A 26,975-nucleotide genomic window follows, 5' to 3' on the forward strand; every position below is an offset into this window, starting at 1 on the left:
ATGAGGGGAATCATACTAGCGCTAGTGTTTACCCTTGTGGGTGAGTTTATACTTAGCCCTTCTCTGTTTGTCTTTGCTGGGTTTTTATAGCTGAGTCAAAAAACTTAAGTTCAAAGTTAATTTGTTTGCCATTATTCATGTGTCATTTGATTTCTTTTCACAGGGAGTGAAAAGTATGACCCTGGTAAGTCTACTGTTCATTTCTCAAGCTTCATTCAGTGCCTTTGTCATAATGACCACGAAGCAGAATGTCTTTTGAACTCTTACTAAAAGTGAATATTTGTATTATTTTCCACAGAGCCTGATTTTAGTAGCAGCAAGACCTACTTGTACAACTATGAGGGCCTGACCCTGAATGGACTGCCAGAGCCTGGTTTGGCAAGAGCTGGGCTGAGACTGTCCTGTAAACTAGAGATCAGTGGATTGTCACAGAGGGCTCACCTCCTCAAGGTAGACTGCACTATTTCCAAAAGAGATCAAGCAAAACCAGTGTTGAATAGCAAGTCAGGTTAAAGCGATACTTGGGCTACTGAATGTTGTAGGCAGCCACAGGAAAAAAGCAATGGAGAAAAGAGCTTTGAAGATTTTAGGGAATGGGAAATGACTTGTGAGTTATGGCTCCGGTTTTCAAAAGTGACTAGTGATTTGAGATGCCTTGACTTTGGAGTGTTCAACTTGAGACACGTTAATGGGATCTGATTTTCAGAGGTCAGGTGACAAAAATGGAGGCACCAAAACTTATCACTGGAAAATCGAGGCACCAAAAATCACTAGTCATATCTGAGAACCTTGGCCTGCAACACCAGGGGTCCAATCCTGCTCTCATTTGAGGTTTTGATCTGGCAATCCTGACGCATTCCAAATTCCCATGGAAGTCATTAGGAGAAGAGGCAAGTCCTTAATTTATACGTAATAATAACAATTCTATCCAACTTACTTTTTATGTTATTCAGCACTCTTACTTATTCAATATTCAGGCAAAGCTGAAGCTCCTGTTGATTCAATGGGAGCATTGCCTAAATAAGGGCTGATGAAATAGGGTCCTAAAATTCTTCTTCTGACTTTGTACTGCGCAGTTACTTATTATGTAAAACTAAAAATCTATGTTGGGTTTTCTATTCAACTTTATGCTCAAAGTGGTTGATGTGAATAGATTTTAAAAAAATATTAAGAGGTAATTCAAATGTTTTTAGCTTTTTTCTTTAATATATAATATACTCAGTGGGCCTGATTCAATGGAGGTATATTGGTCTTACACCAATATAAGAGCAAGAGGGGAGAATCAAGTTCTATGTATTTATCGCTATATATTATTTTTATTTATTGTTTGTTTTACCTTAGTGCCTAAAAGCCCCCAAGCCATCATGGGCAAGGATCCCATTGTATTGGGTGCTGTATAAACAGCACAGAAGAAGGGCTCTGCAGTCTATATTCAGAGTAAACCATGTATAGCAATGTTAATTCTTTCCCTAGTTATTTTCTGTGTACAGTACATACTGTAAAAATATTTTCGCTCACAGAATGGAGGCTAATGCATTTTCTGAACTTTGTTCTCAGATCCGATCTCCACAGCTGGAGGAATACAATGGGATCTGGCCCAGAGATCCATTCATTCGAGCTTCCAAACTCACCCAGCTGATCACTTCGTGTCTCACCCAACCCTTTAAGTTTGAATACAGCAATGGGCGGGTTGGAAACATTTATGCACCAGAAGATACCCCCGTCACGTGCGTTAACCTCGTGAGAGGAATTCTGAACCTGCTGCAGATAACTATCAAAAAGTCACAGAATGCATATGACTTGCAAGAGGTTTGTTTCTCCAGTTTCAAGCTAGTTTGCTGCCTGTGGCCAACCATCACTTGTTGTTATTAAATGCTTTTCAGTCAATTAAAACTCTTGCTTAGAGTTTATTTGTATTTATTTTAAAATCTCACTCACAAGCCCAAAAATATTAAAATACTTTCATCGGGACAAAAGAAAATATACATTTATATATGAAGGTGATTGTTTCTGGCAGATTGTCTATTACATTCTCTATATGTGCACTCTATAAAATAGAAGACTATGGGGAAAATAAAGGTAATTATCAGACATTTTGATCTTTATTGTATATCTTCCTCCTTTAGCCTATTCAGTCTAATCTATAGTCTTACAAAATTTCATTTTCACTTTAAATCTCAATTCAGAGGAAAGTTCATCCTCTCATGCAGACCTGATATAACTACAAAGCCCAGTTATTTTCTATCATTCTCTATAGGCTGGAATTGGAGGCGTCTGCCTTACAAGGTACGTTATCCAGGAAGACAGGAGGAGTAACCGAGTCTCCATTACCAAAACCAAAGACCTCAACAACTGCCAGGATAAAGTGGTGAAGGATATTGGAACGACTTTCATCCGCCCTTGTCCTTCTTGCCCATTGGTATGAATAATCTAAACAAATGCACTCTAAAAATGAGTCTACTCTCATGGTCTACTCTCATGCATTACATGAGTTTCTTTGCTCTTTTAGAAAGAAAAGATTGTAAAAGGAACTGCTGCATTCACCTACAAATTGAAATATGCAGATTCTGGCACCCTGATCACAGAAGTGGTGTCCCAGCAGGTCTATCAGATCTCCCCTTTCAATGAACCTGCTGGTGTTGCTGTCATGGAGGCAAGGTAAGACCAGAGGTGAAAATAACTGTAAAGATATCAGTCTGATCTTGCTCCCAAGTGAAGTAAAGGGGAGTTGTCTTAAATGGCAGCTGATAAAGTTGCAGGCATTCATACTCCACTCCACCTCCACCCCCCTCCCCCCAAAAAAAGCTGTGGGAATTTTGCACTAACAATAATTCTTTGCTGCATCTAAATTGAACTTTGTATTGTAATTAAATGAGAAAAAAATGGAAAAATAATTCTGCTTCCTAAATCCATGCTTCTATTCAACAACGATTCCACTGAGAAAGTGCCGCTTTATAGCACCAACATCCCCTCAGTTAAAGTGAACTTGAGGCAAACACAGAATAATATCACTATATATGATATGTTATCAGAAAACCAGTATCTCTTGCTCTGGAAAATAACAATTCATTTCCACTTAACAATTCAGCTCCAGTTCAGCAGTTATTTCATTGCAAATACCCATTATCCCCTCATAGTGTTCTGTTCCATTGGAAAGACAATAACCACAAGAAATTGTAAAGTCTTATTGTGATAGAAAAAACAAATAAAGAACTATCCATATCCCCACTGCACAGCCAAAGCAGTGAAGTCAGATGGATGCAGCTAGACAGCTTATTCCTCCAAAAGACACATGTTGATTTCTTTTTATTTCCTTCCAGACAAGAACTTACCTTGGTTGAAGTGAAAAGTGAACATGTGAGCCCTCCAGAAATGCAGCTGCAGAATCGTGGAGGTCTGCCTTATCATTTCCCACCACTACTGCTCCAGATGCCAATTCAGCTAGTCAAGACGAAAAACCCTGAGCAAAGGGTATAGAATGCTCAGTTTATTAAGCTGCTTTGCCATTTATCTGACTAATAAAAGATCAATATATTATTATAAGCTAACGGAGAAGCAACTAATTATTATATTCCCTCTGCCTTCTATCCTCAGATAGTGGAAACACTGCAACAAGTAATCCAGGACAACCAGCAAGAGCTCCATGGGGATGCTCCATACAAATACTTAGAGCTTATCCAACTGTGTCGGGTAGCAAGCCCTGATACCTTGGAGTCTGTCTTTAAGCAATTTTCAGATAAACCTCATCACAGGTAATGATTGACTGTGTCACTCACAACTGACATGTCTTGTACAAGGAGCATAGAGAGCTAAATGTATGGATTTTGTACCTCGGCCGCAGGGTTTGGCTGCTGAGTGGAATTGCTATGGCAGGCACCATTGATTCACTGAAGTTCCTTAAGCTGAGAATTCGCAAGGATGACTTTAAGTACATTGAAGCACTTCTGGCTGTTTCTTTTGCCCTCCATTTAACAAAAGCGGATGGCCATACTATTGCAGTAGCAGCAGTGAGTACAATATACAGGATCCATTTCTGGTCACATCATCATGATAACAATTGATAATAACTAGTGATTATATAGCACTTCAGGGGCCAGCTTCTTCTCTCACTTACACTCATTTTGTATCAGAAAAACTCTGTTACTTCAATTGACAGTTGCCTGTGTGGAAAAGGAATTGGGTCCTATATCTTCAATTTGTTATGCAGGCATTAAAAATTAACTCCCACACCTACCCTGAATTGCTATCCCCATTTTAGTTTTCTTGGACCATACATTCTCTCTTCTTCCATCAAACCTCAGTTCATCTTTTTCTGTTAATTCTAAAGTATTAATGGTGATGGACGTGCCAGATAATTTCAGAAGCTCTTTTAAGCATTACATTTTCCAGTCCAGAGTAATTACATAACATTCCTAGACACTGGAATAAAGTAAAAGTATTGTAGGTGAAATATTAGCAAAATAAAAACATCGAACTCTTTTACAATACAGTTAGTGCAACCATCTATTATATAGTAGACTTTCTTCTCTTTCTAGTTAATATTCCTATTTTTTAATATAAGAAAACACAGAATATGAAATGAGCATGATTCTTTAATATAATAAAGAGTTACAGACTCTTCCAGAGAAATTCCATTTGTAGATTGGCCCCTGCCCATATCCTTTGTACTTTGTATCCTGTCTTTCTTAGGCCACGTCTTCAGCTGATGTAAATCAGCATAGCTCTATTTAAGTTATTGGAGATATGTTGATGTATATTAGCTGTGGATCTGGCTCAAGCTTGTGTAAACTATTTTACTGGCTTGATTTAATGTTATTGAAAGTGAAAGATATTCAATTTTAAATAACCTTTCTAGACGAATCCTAAATAATTGTCCTTATCTGAACATAACCCTGATTTAAAGAGGTGCCTCTTTTCCTTCTGCAGGATCTAGTGACCAGCTCCCAACTTGAGAGAATTCCCATGCTTCGCCAGATTGCTTATTTGGGATACGGATCCATGGTAAACAGACACTGTTCTCTGGCTTCATCTTGCCCTAGTGAAGCTCTTCAGGTAGGTGTTTTTCATTTCAGATTGTTTGTAACAGCTTAAAAAGATAAGAAAGATGAAACTGCAATGAGACCTGATCATTTTTATTCTAGAAAACATGATCCAGGATATACACAGTGATTTAATTTACAAATGTTCATTCCAGAAGCTTCCTTAGTAGCCAAGCGATACCAGCCAGGAAGCTTTCATCACCCCTGAATACATAGCTAATTTAGAATAAATCCTGAGGAGGTCACTGAATATTTGTAATCGCATTAGTTGCATTACAGTCATAGGGTGAGGATAACAATATGCGTATGACTGAATTTTGTATGAAAGAATCTGCTTTGTTTGCAGCCCCTCCATGACTTTGCAGCCGAGGCAGCCAGCAAGGGCAATGAAGATGACATTGCATTAGCTCTGAAAGCCATTGGCAATGCAGGAGAACCAGCCAGTGTCAAGCGCATCCTGAAGTTCTTGCCAATATTTTCATCTGGTGCTTCTAATTTCCCAGTCCATATTCAGGTTGAAGCAGTGATGGCCTTGAGGCATATAGGCTTGAAGGACTCCAGAAAGGTAAGCAGAATCAATTATACTTTACCTGAATAATGAGCTATGCAGAATATATGCCAGGGGGAAAGTGAGTTCAGTGGTGCAGTGTTTGTGAATTCAGAACAATTCTTTATTGTTATTAGTATCACAATATTAGAGCCCCAAGTGACATCAGGGTCTGATCGTGTTAGGCACTGTAATTGTTGGGAGGTAAATGTAATGGTGTTTCTTTAGTCACTTGTCATATTATGTGACATCTTATATTAATCACATATTGTCATTGGTCTGCTACTGGAACACCCCTTGCTAAAGTGGTCTAAATGACAGTGAACACAGGGGATCAAATACACAAAACCAATGGAGTTACATCACAGATAAATTTGTCTCACTAGTCATGGCATTTTCTCAAGAGCTATTCATTATGTCCCCACACTTTTCTTTAATTCATCAGTTCATGCAATGGAAAAAAGGTTACGCCTGAGGTTCTATTCTCCCTTTATTATGGATGTGTGATTTGTTGATACACATTATACATTGAATCTGAAAGGGAGAATACCCACCTTAGAAGTTATTAGACACTTATGAAATTATATTTTCCCTCTCCAGGTGCAGGACATTCTTCTCCAGATCTTTGTGGATCATTCACTTCCTCCTGAAGTCCGAATGATGGCTTGTGTTGTCATATTTGAAACTGGGCCTGCACTTCCTCTGGTAACAACTATGGCTAATGTGATACTGAAAGAGACCAATATGCAAGTTGCCAGTTTTGTATATTCCCACATGAAAGCTTTGTCAAGAATTGGATTCCCACGCTTTTATAATGTGTAAGTAGAGAGAGAAGTAAAACTGTACATTATCTGTGAAGTACCATTTCTATTACATTCTTGTAAGTAAAATGATATATATATACACACACGTGCACACACACTGACTCAAATTACTCTGGTAAAATTTAGCTTACTTTTGTATATTTTTATCCATTTTTTTAAAAGATCTGCTGCTTGCAACATTGCCATTAAACTACTGAGCCCCAAACTTGACCGACTGAGCTTTCGTTACAGTAAAGTTATTCCTCTTGGTGGTTACTACAGTGAGTAAAAAAAATTAATTTACAGAGAGTGTTCATCATTAAAACACCATTTTCCAGTCATTTGGAGAACTAATGTAAATCATTCTGATTCTATCTGTAAGAGTTATTTCCTTTTGGAATGGCTGGAAGGTTTTAAAGAGTTTTGAAAGGAGTATTTAATTAGTTGTATAAGATATTTTCTGTGTCTGAATTCTGAAAAGTTTAGTGTGTTTCTTCTTTATGAAGAATTATTAGAGTATATTTGTGTTTACAAATTATTTTACCAGCTCTCTAACTTTCTTGTAAAATGCCTTTTACTGCAATAAAATGTACTTAGAATATTTAAGTTTGATCAAATAGTTTCACTGCATTTGTTAGTACAAAATTTTACCCCAATCCTGCAAACATTTATTCATTTGAATATCTCATTGATTTCAGTGGTATATTCATGTATATAGATACTCGCTCGTAAACATTTGCTAGGTCAGGACCTAAATGTTGAAAATCTTCATGAGAATATATTTTATGAAAAAAAGGATTATAAACTTCAGATTGACATCCCCAGAGGTCAATAGAACAACAACATTGCACTGTTTTGTTTTTAATTTCTACTACAGGTAGATATCAGGCTGGTGCATTTGGAAATATCTTCCTTATGAACAGTCCAAGAACAATGTTCCCATCAGCTTTAATTTCCAGCTTGATTGTAAACTATGCAGGTGCAGCTACTAGTTTGCTAGAGGTAAATATTATATTTAAGTCAATAACAGATCGTATTAAAGTTTATTTTTGACAAATGTATTTCTTCACTAACAGTATGTTTTAACTGTATTGTAGTGCACCCTCTCATGCACAGTGTTGTTTTTTTATTAGGTTGGTGTCCGTGCAGAAGGTCTTACGGATATTATAAGGAAACAAAGCATCCCATTTGCAGAATATTCCACATACAGAAAGATAAAGGAGATTGGGAAAACAGTATGTGTTGTTCTCATTCTGTTTCATGTGACGTATTGTGGGTGGAATTCATCAAGGGCAGAGGGGTTTAGTAAGACTCTCAGCACCAGTTCAGCCTTGCACTGAGAGGCAAATTAACGCCCCCGAACCCAGTCTGAGTATCTCAGCTATACACTGTGGAGATTCACATTGGGATAGCAGGGGAAGGATTCTTCTGTGGAGATGGTCAAGAATTTTCAAACAAAATGGATTTTCATTGGAAAATGCCAATTCACTGATACCTAGATGTTTCACAGAAATGTGTTAGATGAGGTAATATCTTTTATTGGACCAACTTCTGTTGGTAAGAGAGAAAAGCTTCTGAGCCACACAGAGCTCTTCTTCAGGTCTGGCAAACAGAAGAGCTCTGTGTGGCTCAAAAGCTTGTCTCTCTCATCAACAAAAATTGGTCGAATAAAAGATATTACCTCACCCACCTTGTCTCTTGAATATCCGGGGACTGACCCAGCTATAACACTGTATATCACCGAATTTTTTCATTTTCAATGAACGTCTGCCAAAACGCAAAGAGGGTTCTGATGGAAACCTGCCTGGCTCCTTGCCCGTTCCCCCGATGTGCTGCTGGGGAGCATGGGCTTCCAGGGTCCATGGTTCTGCGGTAGCCCCGCCATGCTGAGTGACTTGGAGTTGGGATCCCAGAACTTTCAGGCTCCCCGCTGCATAGCTGGGAACCCTGAGTGCTTCACCTTGAGACAGGACTCTCAGGACTTCTAGACTCCCCACTCCATGGCGTTGGACTCTCCAGACTCTGGGGGACTTCCCGAGCTACCCCCAACTCCAGGCAATGCCCAGTCTGCTCCCAAATCTCTGGGAGCAGCCCAAGGTATCCCTCAGAGGCAAAAGCAGCTGGGGGACAGCTGGCTGCTCCATTTTGTTTTTGAAAAATTGAATGGAAACATTTCAAATTTTCGAGACCAAAAAAATGTTGGCATTTGCTTTCCATGAGTAATATCAAAATTTATAGTTTTTGTTTCTATTTGGAACATTAGTTTTTAAATGTTGGAATTTCCTGTGGCTTGGAAATTCCAAGTTTCAATCACCTGCATTCTCCTGGGATGTCTGGAGCAGCCTCCCACTCTGGTCTTGTTTCCAAAACACCCTGTACCTCGCTGCATCGTGAGCCCTAATGAACCTGGGCTCCATAGCACAGTAGAGGTCCAGCCCAGGCTTGGCCTCCCCAGATCATGCCTCTCTTCCTCCCCTTGCAACCGGTCTGTTTTCAGGACTTCTGTGTCCTCAAGTGAAGGAATGATTTGATTCTGTGGTCTTATCTTAAATTGGGTTTAAGTGGTGTGGCGGGCCGTGACCTGACCCTCTGCATTGGATGTAATGTTATCTTGTCAGAATACATACATTATATATGAAGTCACTTGTGTATGTTTGAATTGCATGGAATTCTGAAAAGCCACATTATGATATTAGCAAAGAAACACAAATGGCAAAGAAAAAATATAGCTTAGTCAGTGGCCTTTTCTGTTGCCTATTAAATGTTTATTTGCAAATATACTGTATTAAGTGCCTTTTTGTTTGTTTGTTTCTTTGTTTGTTTCCTAGCTTCTGGGATGGAGGGAGTTGCCTTCAGAAAACCCTGTGTTATCAGCTTACCTAAAACTATTTGGCCAAGAGCTGGCCTTTGCTGACATCAACAAGGATATCATTCAGCAGGCTATTAAAGTATGGACTCCCCATAATTTTGTCTGAAGTGTTTGGCAGCTTTATATCCTCATCTAACCTGCTGTATCTCTGTTACATTGTAGCTTGTGACTGGACCAGCCGACAGACACGCATGGCTGAAGAGAGTGATCCATCAAATCCAAAGTGGCATTGCAGAACGATGGATTCTGCCATTATATTCAGGAGAATTTCGGCACATCGTCCCTACCACTGTTGGTCTGCCATTGGAATACAGTTTATATAGTACTGCTCTGGCACATGCAACAGCCCGTGGTGAGCTTGAGAACATAAGATTTGCTATATTGGATCAAACCATAGGATGGGAGACAAATTAGGAGGAGGTGGAGTGAAAAGTTATGAGAACAGAAAGGTAGGAGGGACTAATTTACGCAGGGCCTCGAAAAGCCAGGACAGAAAGGAAGGAAGGAGAGCTAGTGAAAATATTTGAAGCTGGTTGGGACGTAGTTGCAGCAGCAAACAAGGTAGATGATTTTTGCTGCAGTATTTTGGATGGACAGAAAAGGGAGGGGGTGAGGTAAGAATCTGAAAAACCAAAGAGAAGGTGGTGACAGTACTCAAGGTCAGAAATAACGAAAACCTGGACAAGAGATTTTGCTATAGGAATGGGTGGAATCTGAAGGTGATGCATAGAAACACCCAGCAGACTTAGTACGAATGTGGAGAGAGAGGAACTGAAGATGGCTCAGTAGTCACTGGGAGGAATTGCCAGGAATGATAGAGACGAGAGGAGGAGTAGAGGGCTTGCAAGGGGACATGAGGAGTTCCAGTTTAGACATGTTATGTTTGAATGTTGGTAGAATATTTAGTGATCATAAGACTATGCAGAAGAGTTTTAAATTAGATAATATTATTTGACTCTCTCTTTCGCTGCAGCAGTGAATCTCACAAACTGACTACACAGTGTGTGAAGAGACATTTTCCTTTGTTTTAAACTTGCCTGTCATTAATTGAATTGAGTGGTCCTTTTTGTCCTGTAGTATGGTAATGTGTCAAAGGGAGGGACCATGCCTTTGAGTAACGGTAAATTTAAGGTTTCAGAGTAGCAGCCGCATTAGTCTGTATCCACAAAAAGAAAAGGAGTACTTGTGGCACCTTAGAGACTAACAAATTTATTTGAGCATAAGCTTTTGTGAGCTACAGCTCACTTCATCGGATGCATTCAGTGGAAAATACAGCGGGGAGATTTATATACACATAGAACATGAAACAATGAGTGTTACCATTACACACTGTAACGAGAATGATCAGGTAAGGTGAGCTATTACCAACAGGAGAGTGGGGGTGGGGGGGGACCTTTTGTTGTGATTTAATTCTTCTCTTTTCAAGGCCTAATTTTTGTAGCTGCTCACTATATGTAGGTCTTATGATATCATTTGCTATCTTTGTTGCCCATTTTTAGTCTCTTAAAATGAGCAAGCTAAAACTGAACACCTACCTCCAAAGGAGAGCACATACCATTGTTCAATATCATATCATTAACTTTTGCAATAACTTCTATCCCCAAATATCCCATTCGCTGCCCACTGGCCCAATTTCTTCACTGAGGTATCCAACTGGGCTCCTTTATTTCTTTCCTTTAATGAATCTTGCAAGTTAAGGGCTGATCAGCATATGTAAGCCTTTTAGATGATGTTTGATTCTTATCCCACTTAACTGGTTACTCCATGACTTGGGTGGAGTTGTTTCTGATTTACACTGGTATAGATGAGAGCAGAATCAGGACCTATATTTACCAGTGTTCATCACCTTCCATTTATCCAATCTGAATATCATCTGCCATCCTGCCGTCAAATTCACCAACACATATCAGTCTTCCTGGATTTTCTTGGAATCTTTTATGATTTCTACACATAGAAACAACTTAGTGACATCAGTACAAGTCACCAGCTTGTTCACCACTTCCCCTGCAAATCATTAATTAATATAATAGATTAACTAGCCTTAGTTCTAGTATGTACCCTTCATGTTCCTGACTGCCAATGTCTCTCTACTCTAAGGAGTAGCTGTTCACTACATCTCTGAGTTTCTTATTGATTATCCAGTTTTTAATCCAGGACAAGACTTTGCTCTTATCACCATGGCTTTTATTTTCATTAATAATCTGTTACAAGAGCCTTTTCTCTTTACTCGTTTATTTTTACTTTCACCATCTTTTACTTTTGTTCTCGGTCTCTTGTAGTTGAAGTAAAGCTGTCCCCTCCTTTATCTGGTGATTTTAGACCTTCACAGTGGTATGAATCCAGCTTGCAACTTCATGCTGACATCAGCCCAAGGTAAGGAAAGTGTTATCATTTTTATGGTTCTGAGATTTACAGAGACTTCTATGGAAAGGGAGTTCTACCTCTTAAAGAGCAGTGGCTAAATACAGTGTCTGTTTGCTTATCTGTGGCAATTTCACTCTCTTTCAGTATCTACTCTTACACAGTGGCAATGATGGGAATCAACACAGAATACTTTCAGTCTTCTATTGAAATTCACGCCAAACTCCGTGTACAAGCTCCATTGAAATTTGATGCCAAGATAGACATGAAGGAAAAAAGTTTTAAGTTTGTAACAACCCCATGCCAACAGGAGACTGAGATAGCGATGGGAAGGTAGAGTTGTTAAATTTCTGTCATTTAAAACAATTTTCCCCCCTAATCTATTGCTTTGTGAAACCTTCCAACACAATAAGCAGTGTAATCATTTCACATGATCAGAGATACATGTGACTCCTAGTTACATTGCACCTCTTTTGTGGAGTGTAATTCATGATTTCTTTTTTGGTTTGGTTTTGTGTGTGTGTGTGTGTGTAATATGCGATACAATTTTCAAAAAGCACCTAAATCACTTTGGAACTTAATTCCCACTTTCAAAATTGACTTAGGGCTTGGCTGTATGAATATTTAGTTCAAAGCAAGCTAGGGTGTAAATCTACCTTACAATAGTCCGCTGCACCTGTCTATGTGGTCTCTGTTGCTGCTGCCATTTCAAAGGGGGGTACATCAAAGTGCACTAAGGAACTTTCAGTGCCCAGCAGCAGGGTCCACACAGACACTTAGCACACAGCAGGCTAGTGAGAGGCAGTGTACACCCCTGCTTGTTCATATAGCCAAACCCTTAGGCACTCAGGAACCTAAGTCAAATTGGTTTTGAAAATGTTACCCATTGTCTTTATACCAACCTGCAGTTCATCTAGGACCGAATGATTCCTAAGTCATGTTATTAGACTGCAAAAATGCATTTATAAATATTTATTTGGCTCTTACAGTTTAGTGTTCAAAACTGTGTGACTCTTAAAATAGAGACATTAATAGAGACATGATTAAATCCATCCAACAGCCCTTTGGAGCTACTTATAAATAATATTTCATGCATAATCCCACAGGCATAAGGCTTTTGCTGTATCAAGAAATATAGGAGAACCAGGCACAGTGAAGAAGATTCCAGTACTCCCAGAAGGTGCTGGATCAAGTATTCTGAAGGAGCATTTCAAATCGTCTGAAAAAACTTCAAGAGAAGGTGCCGTGACGGTAACTAACTCTTCCATGTTTGTATATTAATACTTATTTTCTCTACTATATGCATAGCGATATTTGTACTTCTTGTCTGTGAAAATGCTACCAGTGTACTAATGTGCTCATGTTTAATGCAGCAAAGAGAGACTTCTGACATCATACCTAAGAAATATTCCTACGGTTCTGAGCAGGAGCTTCACCACAGTGCAAGAGGAAAAACATATACGCAAGCCATTTGCGTCAAAGTGACTCGTTTTGGTTGTCAGGCCTGCTTTTACAGGAGAGCACGAGATGCTTCTGTTTTAAAAAATACATATTTTCACCGATTAATTGGAGAACATGAAGCTAAAATCGTTTTGAAACCAGGTATAGTACTGAAGACAAGATTTTCTGTTTATCCATGTCAGTGCAGCTGAAGCAGTAGATCTCCTAATGGATGTATCTGGTGTGTAGCCCATACAGATGCAGCGATAGACAAAATACAGCTGGAGATTCAAGCAGGATCTAGAGCAGCTTCCAAAATAATCCAGTTGGTAACCCTAGAGTCTGAGGAAGAAGAAGATTCATCTCCGGATGACGGGGTTCAAACGAAACTGAAGAAGATCCTAGGAATTGAAAATGTGTTTAAGGTAATTGACGTTGAGGTGTTGAGGGTGTATGGGGACATATTTAAACACACAAAAAGCAGTGGCTTTCAAATACAGTATGGAATATCTGCATGGAAAATGGAGAATAAGGGTAGTAAGAAGGGTAAAATTTCAAATGAGAGGCCCGTGTGTGAGTTAACATCAAAGGCTTGAGTGGAACTGGGGTGGTACGTCGACATGGTGTTGGCCCTCTGCACATGGACGAGTTTCAGCCTAAGTAAGTGGGGACAGTTATTTTCCCAGCACATCTGATTTAATAATCACAGCGATGAAGCCGTGCTTCTTTAAAGGGAAAGAACAAGTAAATAGTTTGAAATCCAGTGAGGTAAAATAGTAAAAATTTATTTCTATTGATGCGTCTGATCACCGGCGTGGTTCTTTGAAATGCTGTTGCAGGTTGGCAATAGAACCCAGCGCCGCAGGACGCAGTCTGTCAAGGAAGGAAAGACCCAGGTGATGGAGCTGAGGGCAGAGCCCAGTGCTAAATATCCATCTAGCTCATCTTCTTCCTCCTCCGACACTTCCTCCTCCTCCTCCTCCTCGTCTTCCTCCCCGTCTGGTCAGAAGGTCAAAGGCCGAGATCCGAAAGACAAAACGGTGCAACCGAGAAGCAGAGACGAGAGCAGCAGCAGCAGCAGCAGCAGCAAAACCAGCAGCAGCAGCAGCAGCGGCGACAGCAGCGACAGCAGCAGCAGCAGCGACAGCGGCAGCAGTGACAGCGGCAGCAGCAGCAGCGACAGCGGCAGCAGCGACAGCACCAGCAGCAGCAGCAGCGGTGAAGCACGTCGGCCTGGGAGCAGGCATCAACTCGTCATAGAGAGGAACAGCAGCACCGGCGGCGGCGGCGACAGCGAGTATTCCCAAGCGCAGGTACCTCACGCGTGTCCCTGGGATGCATGCGGGGGTGGGGGTGGGGGTGATAAAGTCAGCGTGAGGTATATTTCGGATAGCCGGCGGCTTTGCATCGCATATCAGGAAATTATTAATTGATGCTACAGAACACACTGGTCCAGTATCGTGAAATCTGCTCTAAGAACCCCACTCCCACCAGGCAACCACCTGTCTCAGGGGACCCCTTTAAAGTATCGCCAGGGCTTCCCCTGCTTTGGCTGAAGTATTGTTACAGGCCACCAGAACCAGGCGACCGATCTTTGTTGCTTTATTGGTCTCTCTCAACGGGCTCTGCTGTTGCGTGTTTTAGTCTCAATTCTCTGGTGGCGTTTCCAGGGGCTGCTAATTTAGGAGCATTCATTTTTTTATTTAAACATTTCAAGATTATACTGTTGTTTTTCAGTCTGAAATCCTTACTTACTTGCAGTGCTGCACATTTCAATGCAATTACAGAAAGCAGGTTCTTCTGTGTAAGGCTCTTCAACTTCCTACTTTTATCATTTTCAAAGGGAACTCCAGAGATCTATCAGTATCGTTTCAAGTCAGCACATACACAGGAGGTAAGTTTTCTTCACTCATTGCGTCTGACTTGACATGGGTAGAATAAAATACTGCAAGAACTCACGTGGGAATTACTACCTTTGTGACGGAAAATAAGTGGTAGTACAGTCTTTATAATAGCAAAAACAAGGAGGGGTCCTTGTGGCACCTTAGAGACTAACACATTTATTTGGGCATAAGCTTTCGTGGGCTAAAGCCCACTTCATCAGGTGGGCTAAAAATCACTTCATTTTAGCCCACGAAAGCTTATGCCCATATAAATGTGTTAGTCTCTAAGGTGCCACAAGGACTCCTCCTTGTTTTTGCTGGTACAGACTAACACGGCTACCACTCTGAAACCAGTCTTTATAATGTTTACAGTTTCTAAATATATTCCAGTGTTTTGCAGAAATATAAGAAGACAAAGGGCCAGATTTTCCACTGCATTGTAGCTTGTGAAGTCATTTGTGCCTGTGCAAAGTGGGTATAAAACTCTAGCTAAGCAGAATGTCTATACAAGGTGCAAGTCCACAGAGATTCAGGCCCAAACGCTAGATCAACAAAGGGACTTAGGTGTCTAAAGTAGGGTGACCAGATGTCCTGATTTTATAGGGACAGTCCCGATTTTTGGGTCTTTTTCTTATATAGGCTCTTATTACCCCCCACCCCCTGTCCTGATTTTTTACATTTGCTATCTGGTCACCCTAGTCTAAAAGTAGATCACACAGCAATTGAGCACCTATGGCTGGCCCAGGTCAGCTGACTGGGGCTTGTGGGGATTGGGTTACAGGGCTGTTTAATTGCAGTGTATATGTTTGGGCTTGGGCTGGAGCCCAGGCTCTGGGACTCGGTGAGGGGAAGGGTCCCAGAGCCCTAGCTCTAGCTGGAGCCCTAACATCTACACCACAGTTAAACAGCTCTGTAGCTCCAGCTCCGCGGGCCTGAGTCAGCTGACCTGGGCCAGCCGTGGGTGCTTAATTGCAGTGTAGACCTACCTTAACTGTCATTTTAGGTGCCTAAGTGCAATGTTTAGTGCCACTGAAATCCTCAAATCCCCCACTCAGCTGCTGCCTTGCCCTTTAGGTGTCTGAATTTCCACCAGTGGGCATGCACAAATCTGCCTAAATCTGACATTGCTGAGTGTTCAGTGTCCTAGCTCACACCTTTAAGACCCAGCGAGATTCTCAAATTAGGCAGCCCCTCATCTATCTCCCCAGCAGGGCCTGATAAGTGTGCTCTGCATACCTCCCCCATCAAAGACAGCCGGGGTGACCACATGTGGGAAGAGGAGCAAGAGTGTGTCCATACCCCAGAACACCCAATAGCCCAGTAGTTTAGGGCACAGCTAGGATGTGGGAGACCTATTTCAAATCCCCGTTCTGCCTGATTTGGAGCAGAAACTTGAACCTAAGTCTCCCAACTCTCAGGAGCATGTCCTGACTGCCAGGATGTTTGGTATTCAGGGTGGATGGTGGTTAGGGCACTCTCGGGTATGTGGGAGATCTACACTGAAGTCACTGCTTCCATGTGTTCATTTAATTATTTATACAAAGTGGACCACCTCCGACAGGAGAGATTGAGAGAGTCCAGCCCTGGAATACCCTGTAGCCTGCAGGTAGGATACTCAGCTGGGATGTAGGAGACACAAGTTCAAATCTCTGCCTCAAATCGGGCAGAGCAAGAATTTGAAAACAGGCTTCCCAGCCCCCAGCAAGTGCCCTGAGCTCCCGGACTATTGACTATAATGCAGGCTTTCTCTCTCTTGTTTTTTGTAAGGAGCAGAGCTGGCTTAGGTGCCTAACTCCAGGTGAGGGTTCATGGCTATGAATCCAAGGTGAAGTTAGGCACCTACCTATCTTTGAGGGGTGGGGCTTCAAACATGCCCCGCTCCCTGGCATTTCCTATTGGCTACTTTAGGTGGCTCCCCACTCAGTTGGCTGGTGTTTGTGAATCTCTTTCTGAGACACTTAATTTTCCCCATGCCTTGTAGAGGAGCATGCATGCCTAACTCGGGCCTAAGAATTCCGCTAGGTGACAGGGTGCATGAAAGTTAGGCATTGCAACACTCACTGGCACCACGCCTAAGTCCCTTCATGAGCTTAGCCCAAAAGCCCTGCCATGAGGAACTTAAATAATTTGACAGGCTCTGACCACGTGACATCTTGGGCTAACTTCTCTTAGCTAACTTCATATGCTACTATGAACTAGCATAGCCGCATTGACAAACGCGGCAGAATACACCGGCCTGTGTTACTTTAAATCAGTGGCGGGTGCCTGTTAAGGGCCTGATCCAAAGAGGAGTCAATACCAACCATTTCCATTGCAATCAGTGTTTCGTGGCAAGTAAAGCGATCGGTAGGAAAGTAAGATGAAAAGTGGTGGGTCAGCCGTTCATGGGATCAGGCCCTAAACTGCTAAAGAGCAATGGACGGAGTCAGTGCTACTCTTCTATATCAGACCAAAGCTTTGCTGTGTGGCGGTGATTTGGGTATTATTTATACGCAGCCATGGGAAGAGCTTGTAAAGCAGAAGTGCTATTTGAATGCACTGTACCTGTGTAAGTAGTCTCAAAGAGAGAGCAAAAGTTAACCTGATTTATGGCTTGATCCTGACAAGCCTTATCCATACAAGTAATTCTTACTTATGCAAATAACCCAGTGGGTCTGCTCAGATACGTAAGAACTACCTGGGCAAGAAGATCCATGGGTGAGCAACAATTTGTAGGGTTAGACCCAAAGATATTAAGAAGGAATAATATTTGGAAATCATTCAGCTCCTCCATTAAAGGTTATTGACAATAATCTGGTAATTAGAATATGCTTGTAAAAGAATATTCTGCATTGTCATTTCGAACAACTTCCTATGAACTACCTTAAATTGCTCTACTAAGGATGATTTTTTTTTTTGATGCAGTATCCCAAAAAGAAAGTCCCAGGCAGCAGCAGCGTCACCAGCAGCAGCAGCTCCTCCTCCTCTTCCTCTTCCTCCTCCTCAAGCTCTAGTTCTAGTTCCAGCAGCAGCGAAGACACCGACAGAGCAGGTTCCCGGGTCAGTTTCTTAGTCTTCAAGAAATGCAGCGTGTTAGCATGGCAGCACTGGCATGGACTTGCAATTATTGCCCAGCTAATGGGCAAAAAAAAATAGCTGCCAGTCTGTGCTGCCTCTTGTTTGCAAGCACAGGAGAAAGATCTCTGTGCAAGAAACCTTCCCTCTCTCTCCCATGTTACACAACTGTGCAAAAGCCACCAGCAGGAGCAGGCCACATGCTTCCAACACTGTGAAACACAGGACTGCTTGCTCCTGTTTCACCTGGGGAGCAGGACCCGATTGTGCTAGGCGCTGTACAAACACAGAACAAAAAGGTGGTCTCTGCCCCAAGGAGCATACAGTATAAGACAAGAGATGACAGGTGATATAGACAGACAGGCAGGGGGGCACAAAGAAACAGCTTGTCTCCAAAGCGTAGTGCTGAGTATTAACAACAAACAGCATACCTAAAACATGCTGATTTAATTAGACACTTTTTTTTATTTCCAGAAAAATGCACGTGTTCTAATTATTTGGGCTAAATCCCACAGCTTTTACTCAATGTTCACTTTGTGAAAACTCCCATTGACATCAACTGGAGTTGTGACTGAATAAGCATTGCAAGTTTTGGCCCATTACATTTTTATTTATTGTATATTATATTATTGTATATCTGTAATGTGTAAAATTACATGCATTTGTCAACTTCTTACTTTCCATTTATATTATTTGTACCGTAAATAAAAGCTAACATAATATAGTCATTTCTTTGTAATATTGTTCTGAGACATTTTTTTCGTCCCTTGCCTTTAGCCTAAATTTTTAGGAGACAGTAAAGCGCCAGAACTGGCTGTTATTCTTCGTGCTTTTCGAAATGATAAAAAGCTGGCAGGCTTCCAGCTCGTGCTATACTCAGATTTATACTCCACCAGACCCAGGATACAAGTGTTTGTGTCAAACATCACAGGATCAAGCACATGGAAAGTCTGCGCTGATGCTTCAATCATTAATGCTCACAAGGCAGCGGTAAGACTCAAAAATAACACCGCACAGCTCTAAACACAATACAGCGATCTCAAGTATGTTTTACTTTTTAAAAAATTGAATGTTTTTGTCTCCATTATAGAGTTATCTGAAATGGGGCCGGGATTGCCGGGACTACAGGATTTCTTCAGAGTTTGTAACTGGCTGGTTTGCTGATCACCCAGCCATGCAGGTGAAACTGGAGTGGCCTAAAGTTCCTTCAAGAGTCAAATCAGTTGCCAAATGGTGAGGTTTTGCTCTTTCATTTCAGCAATTTATTTTACGATGTACCAGTAAAGCTAGGAAAATCCATATTCAGCCTTGAGCTTCCAGTGATTGACTGCCAATTCTTGGTCTCTATATTTTCTCGTTTCTGATTTGTTTGAGTTTGGAAACTCATCAAACGACCCCTAAGGAGTATAAGATAACCATATACTGTACAAACCTACCATACTGTACAAGCGGAAAGTAATCCCCTTATACCAGACAGAAGTTACTGAAAAGTTAGGGCCAGATTCTCTACGTCACGAAGCTCCTGTTCAGTAAAGCGGGGAGTGGGGATGGGGCCTGCCATGGAGTCCATTATGGCTCACTATTTCTCAAAGTGGACCTGTGTTGCCCTGGGGACTGCTCTGATTTATGCCAGTTGCTGTGTATGCTGGCTTTGTGCCACATAAGAGCTCCTTCACACCAGAGGCCTTTTCAGCTGTCCACATCATCTGCTCTCAGCCACAACAAAGGGGCTAGTCCTTAATATCTCCTCTAGCTTATGGTCAGATGGAAATGCCTCAGATATCCAATACCTGAGTGTCTGAGGGACCTGAGTAAACTTTTTACCGTTAAATAATGTTTTTCTTTTTCAAGGCTTTACACTTTCATCCCGGGAGCTGCCTATATACTAGGCTACTCTGAAATACAGCACAAAAATCCTTCTCAACAGGCCAAGTTGATTGTGGCTCTAACTTCTTCAAGGACTTTTGATGTTGTCGCCAAACTGCCTGAGGTGAATATACAGCATAATCATGCCATCACATATTTCACCTGATAGAATACTTTGATGCTTTTTTTTATTAGAGCTGGGTCAACATTCCAAAAAAGTATTTGAAAACATTCGTTCAGATTAAAACCATGATATTGATTCACGGTTGTCTCTGACGCTTTTACTTTCTTTCCAAGGACATTTGTGTGGTGATATTTGTTCAGAGAAAGTGCCATGATTACTTATGATAATATGTGTTTGTCCATCCATCTCGGAAACTCTTTTTGAGTTTGGAAGTTATCCACTCAGAAAGCAGAAACAATACCATATGATTTAGTTGACCGATCACATAGCAGGAGTGAATACTGGCAGTAGTCATGGTGAAGAGTTCATGAGAAGTGAATATGCTGAATTATGTTCACATCAACTATTTGTCAAATAATTTTAAAAAACCAATATTTTTGTAAAAATCTACGTTCTCCCGCAGATAATTCACAAACAGGAAAAGAGGCTGAAATCAACAGATAAATTATTTGCTGTGAATAGCTTGCTGAACTCTATTTTAAATCTGTTTTCTAATTCCTTTTCAGCTGACCATTTATAACACAGCCCTCAGGATTCCGCTGTCATTGCCTGTAGGGTCATCTCTACCAGCCTCTGCCTCATCACTGCAGCCCCCGATCTGGAATTTCTTTTCTGAAGCACCATCCGCAGTCCTGGAGCATCTGAAAGGTCAGCAGTTCTCCCTCTTTAGAGGCACAAGCTCTACAGGCTCTATCACTATTTTAGCATTGTCTGATAATACATGGAAAGGTTTTTCTCTTTTTAAGAAATAAATAGCACTCTAGTGATTTTTCTTCATTATGATAATGTTACATCATTTCCAACTGTAGAGAACATAATATATGGTGCACAGAAGCCCCAAAGTATTTATTTCCAGATTGGAAATCAGAGATATTAAACTTTCCAAAAAACTCCTCACTTTGGTGCACTGACTGCCGTTGTTTCACATCCAGTCTGTCTGCAAGAGTCAAGATAAATTTACACAGGAATCCATGACTTCACTTTAATCATTTGTTCTGGAAAATATGAACTGATACATTTTGAATTGTCAGAAAACTAATTTGTTGCTAAAATGTGAGGAATATATTTTTCATGCCTTGCTTAGAGATTATGGGCACTGAGTAGCCTAAATCCCATGTAATCTTAGAGAAAAATATTATCTGTTCTCTCACTGAAATGTAGAGCCAAAATAAAATATTATGTTTAAATAAATATCTCTTATGAAAAGGAAAATATTCACTTGTTTCTATGGCTTTTTTTTTTTTTTACCAGCTCGTTGCTCAGTTTCCCAAGACAAGATCACAACCTTCAATGAGGTACAGTTTAACTACTCACTGCCCACAAACTGCTACCACATCTTGGCCCAGGATTGTAGCCCAGAACTGAAGTTCCTGGTAATGATGAAGAATGCAGAAGAATATGCTGACCTTAAAGCAATCAATATCAAGCTTGGCAGTCAGTAAGTCATTCTAAAACTCATTAAAATCATCCAGTCCTGAAGGGACAAAGGCAACCTCGAATAAAACACTCTTGGCTTCTGCTGCAAACCTGGGAATCCAGAAACAGCCACAGATGTACCAGTTTGCAAACTTCACTAAAAAAAGAGGGGCACTCTCCCTACATTTTCCTCAGAGGGAGCAGATGTTACCTCTGCCACATATTCTGCAACTCGTCAGCCCCACATCCATTTTATCTGGACTGTGATTTGGCCAGTTTGTTTTCATCCAGCTCCTCTTTTGGCCTGACACTGGAAATGCAAAGGTATCACACCATCCAGATGTAACGCAGAAGAGACTTCCGTCTAAGCGTTACATTGGTGGTATTGCACCCAGAGTTGTGTCAGTGTTTCCCTTTATAACTATGATGTTGAAACAAAATAATGCTAAAATCAGGGATATTTAGTGAAAGAGGTTGTAGTCTGGACATGGTGTGTTCATGAACACAATCAGAGCAGAATATAAATGCATTTTTTTCTCTTTTCAAAGTGAAATTGACATGTATCCTGCAAATGGACTTCTTAACCTCATGGTCAATGGTGTTGAAACCCCAGTGGAGAATGTCACATATACATCTGACTTTGGTAGGTGTCCATTTAGCCCTTTCTCATAGGTTGGATCAGGAGAGAGAGAAATATACTCCAGTAGAGGTATTTCTACCATTTTTGCAGTGATATTGCTTTGTACTTAGGGCTAAAGAGTAATATTTACTCTTTACAAATTGTGCATTTATTTACATATTTGCGGATCAGCATTTATAAAGACAGAGTAGAACTGGGAACTTTTGAAAAGTTAAGGAAGAGACAGTTGAGGTTCATTGACCCACCGCTCCCTTTCTAAAATGCGTAGGCATGTAGGATTTTGACCCTCAGAAGTTATGAACTGGAGGAAGGGTATTATTTTAGCCCAAATGTCTTAATCACTTATATGATTAAACTTTTCCAAATATAGTTTTTCTTATAGTTGCCATATCTAGTTACCATATCATATCATCGGATGAAGTGAGCTGTAGCTCACGAAAGCTTATGCTCAAATAAATTGGTTAGTCTCTAAGGTGCCACAAGTACTCCTTTTCTTTTTGCGAATACAGACTAACACGGCTGTTACTCTGAAACCTGTCATATCTATATGGTGGGACTTTTTTTGCCAACTTGACTTATATGTGACATTTGGGGATTTTATATCAATAGAAATATTTATAAAAACAGAATACTAACAAAAAATATGGAGAACTGTAAGGATAAAGTCAGCCACCAGGCAGAGCCTGTTCTGTTCTCCCAATGCATACACATTTTGTTCTATGAATAGACACATTAAAACTTTGTTTACAAGCAAGAGAGCTGGATACAATACAGTTGTCCCCCGACTTGGTTATAATAACACAATTAAAAGCTGTAGGACATCGATGCGGCCAAACCTCTCCAAAACTGGATTAACATTTTGGGAGTCCAGGGTTTTATCCCATTATCATTGACTTGGTTACAGGTAACTGCTATAAATGGATCAGGTGACTACCAAGTTGCAGTCAGGTCTTCTGACTCCATTGGAGTGTAGACAGGGCCTTAATTACCTACAAAAATGTAATACTAAGTATTGGAGGACTCCATTGTTGTTCCCAGGAACCTGTTAATATTTACAAAGGAAAATTAATACAAATGTGATTGTTAGGGCTATAGAGTTAAAATCATGTTTCCCTAGTTCCTGCCAACATCTACATTCCATATTTGCAAATTTTAAGGAAAGTAATTTGTTAATATACAGTGTGTTTTGCTTCTTCAACAACAACAAAATACCTGAAGAAAAACAAGGCTTTGATTATATTTTTACAGAATTATTATAAAGATTATAAAAGATCATTTGTATTTTTATTACAGATGTTTCTCTTATGATCAGCAGTGAGAAGAAAGGTCTGTCACTTGTGGCTCCTGACTATGGCATTGATAAACTATATTTTGATGGACGTACATTCAAGGTATTTTTCTCTCCTCTGCTAGTGTTTTCATTTGCATAAACTTCCCAGAAAATCCACAAAATTCCATATTTACACAAGGGAATCTCTGCTAATCAGATTACAAGATTATTTTACCCCATTTAGTGATATTCCAATTCCACATTCAGACTCCAATATCCATACAGATTCCTATTCACTGAAGTAGATGAAACTTTGCATGAGTGCAAGGATCTGCATTAGCAAAGCCAACTTTAAGATCAGGGTAAAAGAGTTTACAGAATAACAGCCTCCAGCCAGTCATCATAATATTCGGCTCTTACATAGCACCTCTCATCCGAGGATCTCAAAATGCTTCACAGATACTGAGGAATTAAGCCTCAGAACCTGCCTGTGTGTTAGATAAACTAAAACATGGGGTGGTGAAGTGCCTTGCCCAGGACACACATTGAGTCAGTGACATAGCTGCAAAGAGAACTCAGGAATTCTGAATCCCTGTCCCCTGTACTTCTCATTATATAACTCTTCAACTAGTCAAAACTCTGATTTTTTTTAAAAACTCGAATAGAAGAATCGTCTGCTAGGAACGTAGAAGATCAATAAATGGCATGTACAGCAAGTGCTAATTGATCTATTAAAAACATCCATCAAACAAAATGTTTACATCTTCAGCATCAATCATTTAATAGATTAGACATGGACACAGGGATTTTCAAAAGGACCTCATGGAGCTAAGCATTCAAATAACTCTCACTCAGGCCCCTTTGAAAATCTCAGCCAGAGTGATTGTTATGGAAAGCACAGAATCAAATCTTGTTCTTTAAAAACAAATAATCTGGCTTTACCTTAACTTTTATTTTCCTCTGCAATTATGTTACCTCAGGAGACCATTCTGTAACAAAATTTTGTTTCATTGACATTATCTTGAAATATAAACTTGAATTAACTTTTACTTTGTTTTCACAAAGGTTCAAGTTGCTTTCTGGATGGCAGGGAAAACGTGTGGCATTTGTGGAAAATACGATGCTGAAAATAAACAGGAATTTCAGATGCCCAGTGGATATGTAGCTAAAGATGCAGTGAGCTTTGCGCAGTCTTGGATTCTGTCAGAAAAGCCTTGTGCTGGCGGTATGAAAACTTTACTATACATAATGTATGATTACTACAGCTAGTCAGAAAACTGAATTTCCATCCTGTGGGAAATTGACATTTTGAAAAAAAAAATCCCAAATAAGTATGAAAAGTTGAAATCTTGAAATATTTCTCAGAACAGAAATTCCAACATAATTTGATTCAAAACATCAAAAATACTTTATTGAACTGATTCATTTTGATAACGTTGAAACGTTATAAAATATTAACTCTGGTATATGAATATTAAATATAACATACATAATATTAAAATTTAAGTTTAAAAAAATTAAAAGTTGAAATGAAACAATAAAGCCACAATGAAACAAAAGAAGAAAGTCAAGAGGAAATGAAAGAAGAGAGTTGAAACAAAATACTCCATTTCAATTTCAAATTGTTTCAAAAATTTTCCATGGAGAATTGCATCAAAATCAACACATTCCTGCAAAAAAATTGTATTTCAATGAAACAGCATTGTTTGACAGAAAACTTTTCCATCAGATTTTTTTGACCAGCTCTCATTATTACTCTGAGTGACAATTTAAATTGTTGGCTCAGTGCTACTATTTTTGGCCTGATCCAACAAAGCACTTAAGCATATTCTTAACTTTAAACATGTGAGTATTCCCATGGATTTCACTAGGACTACTCATGTGCTTAAAGTAAAGTGCATGCTTAAACTGTTTGGTGAATCAGGGCCCTTGTAGTTTATTCTGTTACATTAGTTTAGATTACAATGCGGTTCAGCGTATATAGTGCCTACATTCAATGTGTGCATAGAGAGAGTAAAATTATACTCAGTAGTAAGTTGAGGTTCTTCTCATCCACCTGTAACTGGCTGTAGTGATCACCGAAGATCAGACCTATCTGTTACTGACCAATGGGGATTGTTTCTTCATAGCAATAACACCCAGATCTACCATATATCTACAAATATATTTAATCAGAATGGTCATGATATTCATGCCATTCTCTATTGATTATTTTTATTTGTGCACAGCTCCAGGTCCTTCTCCTGAAGATTGAGATCTATTCTCTGTTAAACTCAGGTCTTGCACTTACTCAGTGAGCCAATTTACCCGCATAATATTCATTAGGATATTAAGTTAAATATCTCCATATTCATCTAGAGATAACTCAGAACTCCATCTGAAATAAGCATCCTATATCCCCATATATATCGAATTAAATAAAGCAAAGGAAAATTATTAGTCAGGGATATTGCTTTACATGTGATCCATATAGAACTTTGGATGGAGCCAATTCATTTGATATACACAAACTATCACTAGCAGATGGAGAACTTCGGAGAAAATCTAAAGCCATTTACAGATGGTTTTGAAATATCAATGATTGTTGTATTGGCAGCCTGTAAACTGCAGCGCTCACTTGTGAAACTTGAGAAAACAATGCGACTTGAGGGCGAAGACTCAAAATGCTATCCTGTTGAGCCTGTGCTGCGCTGCGTGAAAGGATGTTCAGCAACTGAGACCACCCCAGTTTCGGTTGGCTTCCATTGTCTGCCAGTGGGTAAGTCAACAAAAAATCATAGTATAGGAGCTATCCAAATATTTACTACTTTAGGCCCTGATGAGCCAGGTGCTTAACTTTAAGCAGGTGAGTAAACTCTGTGATTTCAATGAAAGTACTCACATGCATAAGCTTTGGCATGTGCTTAAGGACCTCACTGAATTAGAGTCTTAATCGCTAACATTTGGTGTGTGACACTAACTTCAGTGGATGTAAAAATAAATATGTTGCCTGTCAGCATTTTACGATGTTTTTCCTGGTAATGACTTTTTAAATCTGTAGCTAAATGGAGGTCCCATATTATCTATTGTTTATTCATCACTGTCTATGGGCCTGATCCTGCTTCCATTGAAATCAGTGGAGTTTTGTCAATTGTTTGGGTTAGGGCCAGACTCTAAGACAGCAACTGAGATTTCACAAATATTGGTATCTACAATGCAATTTTGTTTTCACAGTTTGACATTTAAAAAACAATAGATTCAAAATGAACTAGTATAAATGAGCATTATAATTGCTGTCTTTTAAATTAATGGTTAGTTTGCTGTGATGGCTGCTTTCCAATCCAGTTTGTCAAATGAAATGTGCATGATAATTAGGAGAATCTAAGTCCAGTCAGTGTACTAATGGAGTCTGTATGACAAATCCCACGTGTTGCAAACTGACTGGTTTTTTTCTTCTTCATTCTTATCTGTCATTTTTCTTCACGTCCAGATTCAGCTGCCAGCTTAGTTGAGGGACAGATGAAGCTTGACCAGAAGTCAGAGGATATACAGGACACAGTTGAGGCCCATACAGCATGTTCATGTGAGGAACTACAGTGCAGTGCATGAGGCTACAGTTCAGCA

The 26,975-nt window shown here is 40.0% G+C and overlaps 1 protein-coding gene across 1 annotated transcript; it reads left to right on the forward strand.

Annotated features, from left to right (window-relative positions):
- On the forward strand, nucleotides 1-26,975 carry LOC141992911 (vitellogenin-2-like). Its single transcript, XM_074962250.1, has 35 exons — nucleotides 1-40; nucleotides 164-184; nucleotides 299-450; nucleotides 1,558-1,809; nucleotides 2,258-2,419; nucleotides 2,510-2,658; nucleotides 3,321-3,471; nucleotides 3,595-3,752; nucleotides 3,842-4,007; nucleotides 4,927-5,052; nucleotides 5,386-5,604; nucleotides 6,187-6,404; nucleotides 6,573-6,670; nucleotides 7,267-7,391; nucleotides 7,523-7,624; nucleotides 9,218-9,337; nucleotides 9,421-9,610; nucleotides 11,538-11,631; nucleotides 11,767-11,952; nucleotides 12,726-12,864; nucleotides 12,993-13,221; nucleotides 13,309-13,484; nucleotides 13,899-14,372; nucleotides 14,903-14,953; nucleotides 17,847-17,981; nucleotides 18,774-18,986; nucleotides 19,087-19,229; nucleotides 19,848-19,986; nucleotides 20,553-20,694; nucleotides 21,298-21,484; nucleotides 22,011-22,105; nucleotides 23,396-23,493; nucleotides 24,438-24,597; nucleotides 25,969-26,130; nucleotides 26,842-26,975. The coding sequence occupies exons 1-35, from the start codon at nucleotides 1-3 to the stop codon at nucleotides 26,958-26,960; spliced, it is 5,391 nt and encodes a 1,796-aa protein (XP_074818351.1). The 3' UTR covers nucleotides 26,961-26,975.

The sequence above is a fragment of the Natator depressus genome, chromosome 8, assembly GCF_965152275.1.
Source record: "Natator depressus isolate rNatDep1 chromosome 8, rNatDep2.hap1, whole genome shotgun sequence".
NCBI classification, from domain to species: Eukaryota; Metazoa; Chordata; order Testudines; family Cheloniidae; genus Natator; species Natator depressus.